This window comes from Rana temporaria, chromosome 4 (assembly GCF_905171775.1).
Source record: "Rana temporaria chromosome 4, aRanTem1.1, whole genome shotgun sequence".
NCBI lineage: Eukaryota > Metazoa > Chordata > Amphibia > Anura > Ranidae > Rana > Rana temporaria.
In genome coordinates, this window is record NC_053492.1 from 187,408,205 (window position 1) to 187,421,714 (window position 13,510).

Here is a 13,510-nt window from a genome sequence, read left to right on the forward strand (position 1 = left end):
GGCCGAGGAACTCGACGTGCCAAACACATCGAGTTCCTCGGCCAGTTCAGCACTGAAGCCGCCGAGGAGCTCGGCGGGGAGAGAGCTCCCATAGAACAACGAGGAAATAGAGAACATGTTCTCTATTTCCTCGCCGAGGTCCTCGTCGGCTTCCTCGGCCGAAAGTGTACACACGACCAGTTTCCTCGGCAGAATTCAGCCAGAAACTCGGTCGGAAGCTGAATTCTGCCGAGGAAACTGGTCGTGTGTACGGGGCCTTACACTTTGTGCTAGGAACTGTTAAAGCCTGTTGCCATAGGAGACAGCATTCCTGCACATGCAGATGTGGCGTCTTGCTGGATGCCTTTCCCTGCATGGCTGTCTTCCTATTAAAGTCTCAGAGTCTGCCAATTAATGTTGCAACTACCTAAGGGTGTCCTGGCCCTAACCCTCTCTTCCAAAGTCCTAATATGAGAAATAAAAATCTCTTTTGCATTCAAGAAGTGTCTGGTGCCCAATGACTTTAACTACCTTGCACCCACCATGCCTCACAACCCATCATATATAGAAGGGTGTCAGCTATCTCTGGCCCTGGAGGTTCTCATTAGACCTAAGGAGGCCTGGGACTATGCTACATAAAAATCCAAATATGTGCTGCAATGAAGCAAAACATTTTAATCAGAGTAGCCATCTTAAGTATAGTGACGTTAAGAATTAGAAACTAAATGCGAGTGTAATACCTATTAAAGAGGTGTGTACACTATGCAGGGAGCAGAACAGCTTATTTCTCAGACCTGGAACTATTTCAAGATGTTGCACTGAACTATTTCTATGTCATCGGGCTAAGAACAAGCATCTGAGAATCTCAGAAGACTCTCAAAAGATTACATGGAAAATGAAGACCAAAGAAAGGAGTGACCACTGTGCAATAATCAATGAAGGGGAGGACAATGAGATGGTGAATTTTTCTTGCTTTTTATGTACTGTATAAATCCTGTATTATAATATATACATATACTGTTTATTTCCTTCATGGATGTTTAGTGTGAGCTAGTGAACTAATTTCATTATATTATATTCTCATACTGTTTATAGAAAAACAAAGGGCCATATTGATAAAGCAGTGAATGTTATAGTCATTAAATGATTACAGGTTGTTACCCAGTCTCTGTCATTTAAAACACATGTGCCAAGGAGGTTTTACGTGTAGTAAATATTTGATGAATGTCACATTCACTGCTTTATAAACATGATCATACATATAAGTAATTGTAAAAATCCCCAAGATGACCTGTAATTATAAAGGTGCATTGTGTTTAAAATGTCTACATTTGTTAAATATGTTTCTATGAGGAATATTCATATAGCAGTGAATGTAACATTTACCAAACATGCACATGTGGCTAATCATTGCCCGTGATTTAAAGGAAATGCATCAGGAAGATTTCATCAAATACGTGATAAATGTCACACTGCTTTATACATATGACCTTATTTTTCTGATATTTGTTAAAATGTTTTAACAAATGTTCTGCCCCAAAACAGTGAAACGTATAAAACTGTCATTTGCACCTAACAGCTAATATATATATATATATTTAGCAAACTAGATACCAGTTTAACAGCTGGGGCTTGGCTGATGCTGCCAAAGTGCTTCTCTTTGAGCAAGGCACCCTGAAAGCTGAGCCACATGATCACCTTGACTGTGTCCATGTGATTGAGAACCATGCTAACTGTTTTTCTGATAGACTGAGGGCTGACTTCTCAGTCAGACAATTAGAAAACCTGCTGTAAACTCTATGGGGCAGATTCAGATAGAGATACGACGGCGTATCTCCTGATACGCCGTCGTATCTCTGAGTTCCGTCGGTCGGATCTATGCGCCTGATTCATAGAATCTCCCTAAGATCCGACAGGTGTAAGTGACTTACATTGTCGGATCTTAGGCTGCAATTCCAGGCCGGCCGCTAGGTGGCGTTTCGTTTTTTTATGCAACGAATATGCAAATGAAGATTTCCGCCGATTCAGAAACGAACAACCGCCCGGCGCATTTTTTTACGTCGTTTGCGTTCGGCTTTTTCTGGCATATAGTTACCCCTGCTATATGCGGCTTATCCTATGTTAAGTATGGCCGTCGTTCCCGAATCGAATTTTGAATTTTTTACGTCGTTTGCGTAAGTCGTTCGCGAATATGGGTGGACGTAATTTACGTTCACGATGAAACCAATGACTTCCTAGTGACGTCATTTAGAGCAATGCAAGCTGGGAAATTTAGCAGACGGCGCATGCGCAGTTCGTTCAGCGCGGGGACGCGCCTGATTTAAATGTTACACACCCCCTAGCCGCGGAATTTGAATTCCGTCGGGGGATTTACGATACGCCACCGCAACTTTTGAGGCAAGTGCTTTCTGAATAAAGCACTTGCCTCAAAAACTTGCGCCGGTGTAACGTAAATCAGATAGGTTACGCGGATCTAAAGATCCGCTGACCTATCTGAATCTGGCCCTATGTTTTTTTTTTGTTTTTGTTTTTTTATAGTAAATCCTATAGTTTAGGTTGATTTATCTCTTTCACTGCCAGAGCTGTTTTTGTGGGTTTTTTTTGCACACTTGTTGAAATAACAATTTTTGGCCTGTTAAAACCTCAATATGGTATGTATTTTTTGAAAGCAGACTTTGGGGAATAAAATGGTGGTAGTTTTTAGATATGTGCATTCCCGTTCGTACGAATGTTATTTTCGTACGAAAATGTTCATTTTCGTACCCGCAGAATAATGTGTACATACGAAAAAATTTAAGCACCAAAATACGAAAACGACGGGATTACGAATGAGTCGCATAACAAACAACCGCAAATACGAACGCACGATCCGACGAAAATACGACAAAACGAAAACGGCAAAAGAACGAATATGACATCTATAACAAAAGACTTGCATTCTTTATTTTGTTTGAATCATTGTTCTGTTCGTATTTTGATTTTCAGTCGTATGTTCATATGACATCTATAACAAAAGTTTTTCATTCTGTATTTTGTTTGAATCCTTTTTCTGTTTGTATGTTCATATGACATCTTATAACAAAAGATTTGTATTCTGTATTCTGAATTCCTTTTTTCTGTTCGTAATTTGGTTTCAAAATACAGAATGCAAATCTTTTGTTATAATATGTCATTTTCGTTTTTTTGAATGGACAGTGAGTGTAGTTAGTTAGTGAAGCAGCTTCTCTTTTGTGCTGAGTACAGTAGTACAGTAAAGCCAAATAAACTTTTCTGTGGATTTTTGTCTGAAGGGAGAGATCAGTTGGCTAGACTTTTGAACCTGGAACCCAAAAATGGTTTTCTGATGGAGTTTAAAAACTAACGAACGTTCGGTAAAACGATCATTTTTATGTTTGTTGTTAAAAAAGTCTGACCAAGTGTATGGGGCTTAACAATAGTTAATATGGATGAGCCGCGTGTTGAAAGTGCCGCGAATCCCGCAATATATTTACGAAAGTACAAAATGACGAAAATTATTGTCTAACAAGTAACGAACATGAATTAAACAGAATAACGAACCATCCCGCATGTACAAAAATAAAACGGTAACCAAAATACGAAACGATCGGAATACGGAAAAATCGCGTCGTACGAAAAACGAACAGGAACGAACAGGAAAAAGGGCGTCTTACGAAAAACGAACGGGAACGAACCTACGGAACGATACGAAACAGAACAAAAAAAAACTAAAAAAAATTCTGTGCACACGTCTAGTAGTTTTATTTCAATATATTTTTATTAAAGTTTTAATACAAGATTACCACAACTGCGAAACAGATGAGCAAGAACAAGAGGAAAAAACAATTAGGCCCCGTACACACGGCCGAGGAACTCGACGTGCCAAGCACGTCGAGTTCCTCGTCGAGTTCTGGGATGAAGCCGCCGAGGAGCTCGGCGGGCCGCCTTCTCCCATAGAACAACGAGAAAATAGAGAACATGTTCTCTATTTTCTCGTCGAGCTCCTCGGCGGCTCCATCGAGCCAAAACTGTACAGACGACAGAGTTTCTCGGCAGAATCCAGGTTTGACCGAGTTTCTCGGTGAATTCTGCCGAGAAACTCTGTCGTGTGTACGGGGCCTCAGAGAGCCTTGCAGGGCAAAAATGTCCATTGAATCCAGCACACATAAATAGAACATTAACATAGGTGTTCAAAATATCTACAGTTTTTCACAGTGATATTGTGTAGGGAATACCAGGATGAGCAATCTTGCCAAGCGGTTTAAAAAAACTTCAGTGAGTCCCACCTATATGCCATGAGTTTCTCAAAAGTATATATTGAGTGGATGGTGGTTATGACCTCTGATAGATTGGGTGCTTGGGCTCCCCTCTGGTGCCTGGTGAACATTAAATGAGTTGCCAGCAAAATGGTAGTTCCAATTTTTATTGTCATGTGATATTATTTATCAAGCTCAAATGTTCCGTAAAAAATAACTTTAGCAGACATGCAAAATATTACCTTTTTTTGTAAAATAAAAAAAGAGAACATTTTCTATAGGTGACACTTGCAGACCACCTGCTTGCAATGTACTGCAGACGGGTGTCCCCCACAGGCAAAGCGATGTACTGGTACTTTGCTGCCTGTTCCTGGGTTTAGGTGCGCCCCCCACCGACACTCGCTGTCCTAATACACAGTAGAAGTCTGTAAGGCCTCGTACACACAACCGAGTTTCTCGGCAAAAACCAGCAAGAAACTTGCTGGGATTTTTTTTTTGCCGAGGAAACCGGTCGTGTGTACATTTTTCGACGATTTAACTGTTGAGGATCCCGTCGAGCCAAAAAGAGAGCATGTCTTTTTTTCCTTAACGGGAATGGAGAAACTTGTCTTGTCGAGTTCCTCGACAGCCTAACAAGGAACTCGACGAGGAAAACAATGTGTTTCGCCCGTCGAGTTCCTCGGTCGTGTGTACGAGGCTTCAGCAGGTCCCAGGCAACAATTCATGGTCAGGACCTGCTGCTCGACTGTGTTCAATCACAACCCAGAGCCCTGTGTTTACAATCAACACAGGGCTCTAATGAAAGGGAACAATCTCTACAAAGCAGGGATAAAAAAGAAAGAGATCTTTAGTAAGAACCAGCACACATTGAGGGACACATTTAATCCCTTGCGTATCCTAGATGTTAACCCTTTCTCATTAGTACAGTGACAGTGTATAGTAATATATTGTATAGTACTGATCACTGTAGTAGTGTCACTGGTGATGTCAGTGTCAGTTAGTCAGTTCCTTCTCAGTGTTAGTTAGTGTCAGATTGTCCACTGCACTTTCACAATCCCATTATGATTTGCTGATCTGTGCCATTTGCAGTCTTATTAGGATTTTTTAACAAATACATGTAGCAGAATACATTTTGGCCTACATTTATGAAGACATTTAATTATTTTTATTTTTTATTGGATATGTTTTTTAGCAGAAAGTAAAATATTTTGTTTATTTTTTTTTCAAACTTTTTGACCTTTTTTTTGTTTATATAATAAAAAAAAAAATACCCAGTGGTTATCAAATACCACTAAAAGAAAGCTCCATTTGTGTAAAAAAAAATATATAAATTTTGTTTGGGCACAGTGTTGCAATTACCAGTTAAATAATGGCCTGGTGATGAAGGGAATGAAGCCTTCCGGAGTTGAGGTGGTTAAAAGCACTAACAGGTCATACAGTTTAGAGTTAAATGTGAATAATGTGTAGGTGGGGGTACTGTGATTTTTCTTGGTGGGGGTACATTTTAGGTACTTGTGTGTACCTTTAACTTTTTTTTCACTTAACTTTTTTGCTGTCACATAAGGGGGGCAAAAACCCCTGTGTGATTGCACACTTATAGTGACAGGTTATCTTTAATGAGACATCAGAGGTCTAATAGATTCAAACAAGTTAAAACTCATCTCAAGCTTACACTCTTTTTACAGTTAACAGCAGACTTTTTTTTCTTAAAAAAAAAAAAGGTTTAAACCATGGGTATTCACTCTACGGCTCTCCAGTTGTTCAAGAACTACAATTCCCATCATGCCTAGTCATGTCTGTGAATGTCAGAGTTTTACAATGCCTCATATGATGTGTAGTTCCTCAACAGCTGTTGAGTAGTTTGAGGATCCCTGGTTTAAACCATATGAATAAAAGCTGACTGTTAAAAACACCCTTGTCAGCGCTATAGTTTGTCCCAGTTGCACTAACTGTCGATGTTGTTCAAAAAGTTGGCCTGAGTGTAAAGGGAGAGTAAAAAAGTATTTAGAAAATAATAATATTTAGAGAAAAAAAGAAAGTCATAAATGGAATGCTATGAGCATGGGCGTCCGCTCCATAGGGCAAGGGGGGGCAATTGACCCCCCCTGGAAAATCGAGAAGGTGTTGAAGAGATTTGCGACAACGGGCTGTCTAAACGGTCCCGGGTTGGATGTCACACAGGCACAGCGAGCAGAGTGAAGCTGCCTCCCCTCCAGTGTTTATGTGTACACAGGGGGAGGGAACCTGCTGTGCCTGTGCTGCGCTGATGGCTGATCTGAGGTACTGAATGGGATGGGGGAGGGGGGTTTGTGCTGAATGGGCGGTCCATCTGTGCTGAAGGGGCGTCTGTGCTTAAAGGGTCTCCATCTGTGCTGAAGGGGGGTCTGTGCGTAATGGGGGGTCTGTGCTGAAGGGGGGTCCATTTGTGCTGAATGGAGTGTTCTGTGCAGAATGGGGGGGTCCATCTGTGCTGAATGGAGGGGTCTGTGCTAAAGGGGGAGTCTGTGCTGAAGAAGGGGTCCATCTGTGCTGAAGGGGGTTCTGTACATTCTCTAGGCTATATTTATGTGGGCATGGAGTGAAGCTGATTTATCTCAAGAGCTATTTCACACTGCCATCGGTAAAGTGGCGCATTACCATCATTTTAGCTGCGCTATTTGGCCGCTAGCGGGGCACTTTTAATCCCCACTAGCGTTTGAAGAAAGGGTTAAATGCGACTGTGTATCGCCGCTGCCGAAGCGCCCCTCCCTGAAAAATTTTCAGCGGACGCCCATGGCTATGAGTATAGGTGTTAGCCATGTACAGTTGCCAGAATAATACATTTTTATATATTGTGGCTTCAACTGCAGAAAGCACCATCACTGGTGCTTTAAATACAAAATAGTGTGCACATACCCAGACACACTGATCAAGTGCAGAAAAACAAATTGTTTCTTATTTCCCATCACTTTTTGTACAGGAATCAGAGGAAAGCCAGGACCAATAGTAAGGGCTAATTTTCCCTGCACAGACCCTGACAGCAGCAAAAACTGATGGAGGTTCTAACATTTCCACATTCTATCCAACATTTTTAAAAAAGTTTCAGATTTACAAACACTTTTAACTGCTTTCTCAGTACAGCCTAACACTATGTTTTAATAACCAACTTACGTGTTAACTTACATTTACAGGTGGACTAAAAAAAGTGTGCAAAAAATGGTTGATTTACTAGAGGAAAGGAGAAGGGAAGGTTAACTGATTAAATAAGATGAACTACGTCGTTTACGTAAGGCTTTTTCCGGCGTAAAGTTACCCCTGCTCTATGAGGCGTAGCCAATGTTAAGTATGGACGTCGGGCCAGCGTCGAATTTTGCGTAGTTTACGTCGTTTGCGTAAGTCATACGTGAATAGGGCTGTGCGTAAGTCCCGTTCACGTCTAAAGCATTGACTATTTGCGGTGTAATTTGGAGCATGCGCACTGGGATATTTTCACGGACGGTGCATGCCCCGTTCGTTAAGAACATCAATTACGTGGGGTCACGGCTAATTAGGATACAACACGCCCCCTACCAGCCTATTTTAAATTACGTGGACTTACGCCGGCCAATATACGATACGCCGCCGTAACTTTGGGCGCAAGTTTTTTTCTGAATACAGGTCCTTGCCTCTCAAAGTTACGGCGGCGTAGCGTATATGAGATACGCTACGCCCTCATATAGTTACGTTATTGTATCTGAATCCGGGCCCATGTTTTTTTTCATTCCCCCCAGCACGTGATTGGGTATTCAAAATGAATACAGGTTTATCTTATTTACTATCATCCTCTGCAAAATGAATATACCCTTTGCTAAATGAACAGCTTTTAATCCTTTAGTACAGGGGTCTCCAAACTGTCTAAACAAAGGGCTAGTTTACTGTTCTTCAGACTTTAGGGGGCTGGACTGTGGAAGTAAACAGTGCATCTTTGTTATTAGGGAGAGATATAGTGCCCCATTGTTGGTGTCAGTGGGAGGAATAGTGTCCCATCATTGGTGTCAGTGGGAACAATTGTTTCCTATCATTGGTGTCAGTGGAGGAATAGTGTCCCATCATTGGTATCAGTGGGAGGAATAGTGTCTCATCATTGGTATCAATGGGAGGAATAGTGTCCCATAATTGGTGTCAGTGGGAGGAATAGTGTCCCATCATTGGTGTCAGTGGGAGGAATAGTGCCTCATCATTGGTGTCAGTGGGAGGAATAGTGTTGCATCATTGGTGTCAGTGGGAGGAATAGTGTCTCATCATTGGTATCAGTGGGAGGAATAGCGCCCCATCATTGGTATCAGTGGTAGTAATAGTATCCCATCATTAGTGTCAGTGGGAGGAACAGCGCCCCATCATTGGTATCAGTGGGAGGAATTGTGCCCCAACATTGGTACCAATGGGAAGAATAGTGTCATTTCATTGGTATCAGTGGAAGGAATAGTGCCCCATCATTGGTGTCAGTGGTAGGAATAGTGTCCCATCATTAGTATCAATGGGAGGAATTGTATCCCATGATTGGTGTCAGTGAGAGGAATAGTGTCCCTTCATTGGTGTCAGTGAGAGGAATAGTGTCCCTTCATTGGTGTCAGTGGGAGGAATAGTGCCTTAAGGGCCAGGTAAAGGCAAGCAAATGGCTGCATCTAGGCCCCGGGGCAGCAATTTGGAGACCACTGCTTTAGTAAATGAATCTCATTGTGCTTGTGCTTTGACTATATTGTTACTTTTACTTTCTCAACAGGAAATCTTTGGCTACAGATTGAGCATTCTTTGGATTGTCCTCTGTGTGATTGGCTATTGTTTATCAGGAGGAATTCTTTTGCTAGTTTTTTATTGGAAGCCAGAGTGGAGCATCTGGGCAAACTGTGTCCAATCCCCTTTGGAAAAAGCCAATGTGGTTTTACTTAGAACAACTGTAAGTAATCATGTTTTTTGCTGCATTAGTATATAACAGTATAACATTCTATAATTTGACATTAATAACATTTTATAAATTGATGCTATTTATGAATTTAGGACAGCAATTACTTTTTTTTGATCTGACATTTACTGGAAAATGGCAACCAATTGTATTTTAAACAATTGCGATTATAAAATATACTGCATATAAATGCATATTTATTTGTAACACTCAACAAATTTAATGGCCTCTAGGAGATTTGTGCCATACATATTAGTATATTATGTTGGACTTACCTGTCAATTAAACCCCCAAATTAAGCACTCCAGATGGTCCCGGTTCTTACCATCATTTTCCGTTCTTCCTTCCAGACTCGCTCTTGTCAGCCATTTGAATGGCAGAGCCACGATGACGTTAGTCCCACAAAAGGGCACAGGAGTCACTTCATCATGGTGCAGATTGGTGTCGTAAATGTACTCTAAAGGTACATTACCGTTGACAGACTGGGACAGGCATTTATGACAGAATAGGTTCTCCTTTGTCATAAAAACCTTACATGTCTGCAGTTAAAAAAATGTATTTTAATTCCACTTTAAACATAGATCTTAATGCACTCTTCCAGTGGGCTTGTGTGCATTCTCCTGATGTGTTTTCTTGTGGGACTTGGAGCTTCCAGCTGTGAAGGAATCGTGGTGAAATCACCCATGCCTCCCGGCAGTGTCCACTTTAAAGGGCTCGTTTTCAGTAGTAAACTGTCTTCCTTCTGAAGAGGAACCTATAGTAAATCATTTTCCAGAGGGTGATTGACAGACGGAGGAGCCATCTCCTATTCTAGCCCCTCAAACCTCAAAACATCTGTCTGCTTTGGCAGGGCAGTTGTAGCGCAGCCCTTTTTACAGGGGGGTGAATGCAAAACATCACAGCTCTGGCAGGTGTATACCCAAATATGGCTTCCTTTGTAGCTTGGGGGGGGGGGGGGGGTGGAAAAAATTCAGCTTAACTGCCTTTTTTTTAAAGCCCCCCCAAGTGCAAGTGTAAACTAGACCTAAAGGATATAACAAAGTTGCTTGAAAGCTTCACAAATGCTTTACAAAGATATCTCTACATACTACTCTTATCCAAGCTAAAGTCTGTTCGAACAAGGCCTGTGTGTCTGCTATTGGAGCTGTCAGTTCTAAGCTGGTCATACACTAGTAGATTTTTGAACGAGCATTTGTACAAATTGAATGAACCTTCGTATGAAAATTCTGAGTACATTCGATGACTTAATGAATGTTTGAAGAAATTGAATATTTTCATGTTTTTCACAATCAATTTTGGAATGAATGTAGTTTGCCAAACAAAAACCATTCACTGTTAGAAATTAGTTTGAATTTTTTTTCCCATTGCGATCCTTTGAATTTCCTGGTCACTATAGTCGAAAAATAATGCAAATTTAACCATATTAATGATTACAAAATTAAATAAATGTCCTTAAAACAAACATTTTGGAACAAGAATTTAACTAGCTTTATTTTTCATTAACTGATGTGAATTTGCCTGTAACAATAATTGGATTTCAGTTGTCAAGACACCTTAGGGTTGATTTACTATAGGCAAAGAGAATGTGCAGTTGCAAAGTGCACATTAATGCCTTTAGTAAATAAACCCCTTAGACCCCTTTCACACTGGAGCGTATTGCAGGCGCTATAGCGTTAAAAATAGCACTTGTAATCCGGCCTCAAACAGCCGCACCATTGTCTCCAGTGTGAAAGCCCGACTATATGCTCGGAGTCTTTTGGATGGATGCACCTACCGTGATGCATTAGATTATGAAACAATATCTACATATTAGCAAAAAATCCTGTTTGTCTTGTCCTGAAGAAGCCCCACGGCGAAACGCATAGGCTACTTCAAAGGATTTACTCACGACTCATGAATATCTATATGTTTTTTTTGTGATTGTATTTATTCACTCTTTATTATACCATGGTTATTGTGTAAAAATATTTTTTCATTTTTGTAATAAATAATATATTTTATATACTTCAGCTTGCCTCAAAGTCCGACCTTTGCTCATTCCTTGGATTGGGTTTTTTCCATATTCTAGCCGCTGATGTCTCTTCTTGGAGCAGTGCGCTAGCAGGACAGTAAAAAAAGTCCTGCTAGCAGCATCTTTGGAGTGGTGAAGAAGCGGTGTTTACCGCTCCTGCCCATTGAAATCAATGGGCACCACGGCATAACGCCGGCAAAGCGCCTCTGCAGAGGCGCTTAGCGGTGGTTTTAAATCCTTTCCCAGCCGCTAGCGGGGGTTAGCGCTAGTGGGGTAATAGCGCCACAAAATTGACGCTAAAGCACCACTAAAAATAGCAGCGTGTTACCTCCGATGCACCCACCGCCCCAGTGTGAAAGGGGCGTTGGGGAAATCTATTATAGTCAATGAACAGTGGTAATATTGCAGTCCTTGTAATAGCCTTTCATTTTGGCTAGGATGAAAGAAAGAAATATACCAGAAAGAAGGTACGCTGGATAACCCTTGATGAATTTAAAGAAACATTAAGAAATTCAAATTGTTCTGTCATCTCTGACGAGAATTCTATTTTAAATAAAGCCATAAGAAGACCGGATCTTAAAGTAAGTAATTTTGCTTATTTATTTATTTTACGTGCAATTTACATTAAATTAGCACAGAAATTCCAATACATTATTTTAATTGAACTTGTTCCTACTGTTAGATGTTTAAAGGGATAGTTTACCATTACAGAAAAAATGTAAGGGCTAACTAACACCGAACATCATCCCTCCCCCCGTCCTTGCTATACTGTAAGTGAAGTGAACTCCTGCGCTGTCTAGAGTGAGGGGACAAGTGAAAAGTGGGGATACTGCTGCAAATAAAAAAGAGGTCTACCTCGATAGACAAAAAGTGATAATTGTAACAAGTGAAATATTTGCGCTGTAAAGTGTTATACAAATTAATGTGTGTGTGCATATAACCACATACATATACAAGTACAAAAAATGGGTGGGGAAAGTCCAAAAAGGGGGAGTGACACTAATATACCAGTAAGCAATATTGTTGAATAGTCATTAATCGAGGGCACAGTGCTGAAGAGGTCCAGGTACAACAAAATCCAACCATGTAGGGGTGCAGTTCATCAATACTTTATCCAATCAATAATGTTGTGAAGTGAAAAATGTTGAAAAACACAACAATAAAAATAAAATATAAAAATAGAAATAAAAATAAATATAAAAATAAAAATAAAAATAAAAATAAGAATAAGGGTCAAAGTATTTCAGAAGAAGGAGGCCTTGTATCCAAAAAGTGTGAAAGATAGAGAGTGAGCCGTAACCAAGATCTCATATATCCACCTCTAGTGATCCCAGCAGCTCACCTCTAATCTGGCAAGCTGGATTAAATCAGCCTGATCCTGATGGGTGTGGTCCGTTGTTGAATATCACATACGGGTCTCCATAAAGTGTATTACATGAAAAAGTAAGAGGAGTAGAAACCAAATGGTGTGATAACGTCACAGAGAGGAATAGCAATGTCTTCTGATTTAAACCAGTGGAGATGCACTCACATGTGGGTGAAAAAACTGGGGCTCTTATCCACGAACGCCGAGCTCGTCAGTCCCTCCTTCCTCTCCCTTACTGATTCTCCAGGGTTAGGAGTCCCGTGTCCCCAATGGTTCACGAGTCGGCTCTTGTTATGTATGAGGATCTCGGTGGTGTATGTGGGGTAAGAGAGAAGGACAAGCCTGATCGTGTGATATCATCAACAATATACTGCTATACTGTACTTACCTGGTTCCCCAGATATCAGCACCCCCGTAGTACAATGCAAAGGTGCTGACCAATTAGAATCAATCTGGTCCATCCTGGATTGCTGACAGAGAAGAGGGAGACAAGAATACATTTTGAATCTCCAGACAGCTGGAACAGCTGTAGGGGTGTTGACATCTTGGGTCTTGGGGCTGCATCCTTGCTGCTTCTATGTCATTGGACATATTTTGTTAGTTATTGGATGACCACTAATGATGTGTAACTCCTGCCCATGTGCATGGAGCTTCATTTTTTGATGTGTTACAGAGTGAGCCAAGAGTGTACTCTGTATTGTACAAGGGAATAGTCAAAGAGAAGATGTTTTATTTTTTGTGCAGAAGGGTATTTTGCCAAAAAGCTCTACCTTTTAAAACTTTTTTTTATGTTTCTACTTTAAAGAGATCCTCTTACCTGACCATTTTTAGTATTATAATTTTGTAGCAGAGTATTTTTAGTAGCAACAGTCTGGCCTTCTTTTATTTTCTTGTATTTTTTTCTTTTGTCGAAAAGATTTCATGAATCAAATGCCTCGTACACACGACCAGTTTTCCCGATGGGAAAACTGCCAACGTCA

General features: G+C 40.7%; 1 protein-coding gene across 1 annotated transcript in view; it reads left to right on the top strand.

Annotated features, from left to right (window-relative positions):
* Positions 1-740: 740 nt before the first annotated feature.
* Positions 741-13,510, top strand: part of LOC120936829 (probable cation-transporting ATPase 13A4) — a 129,037-nt gene continuing 116,267 nt past the window's right edge. The window contains exons 1-3 of the mRNA XM_040349528.1: positions 741-937; positions 8,974-9,147; positions 11,602-11,745. Coding sequence (XP_040205462.1) covers positions 875-937; positions 8,974-9,147; positions 11,602-11,745 — 381 coding nt within the window. The 5' untranslated portion in view covers positions 741-874. The remainder of the gene's footprint in view (positions 938-8,973; positions 9,148-11,601; positions 11,746-13,510) is intronic.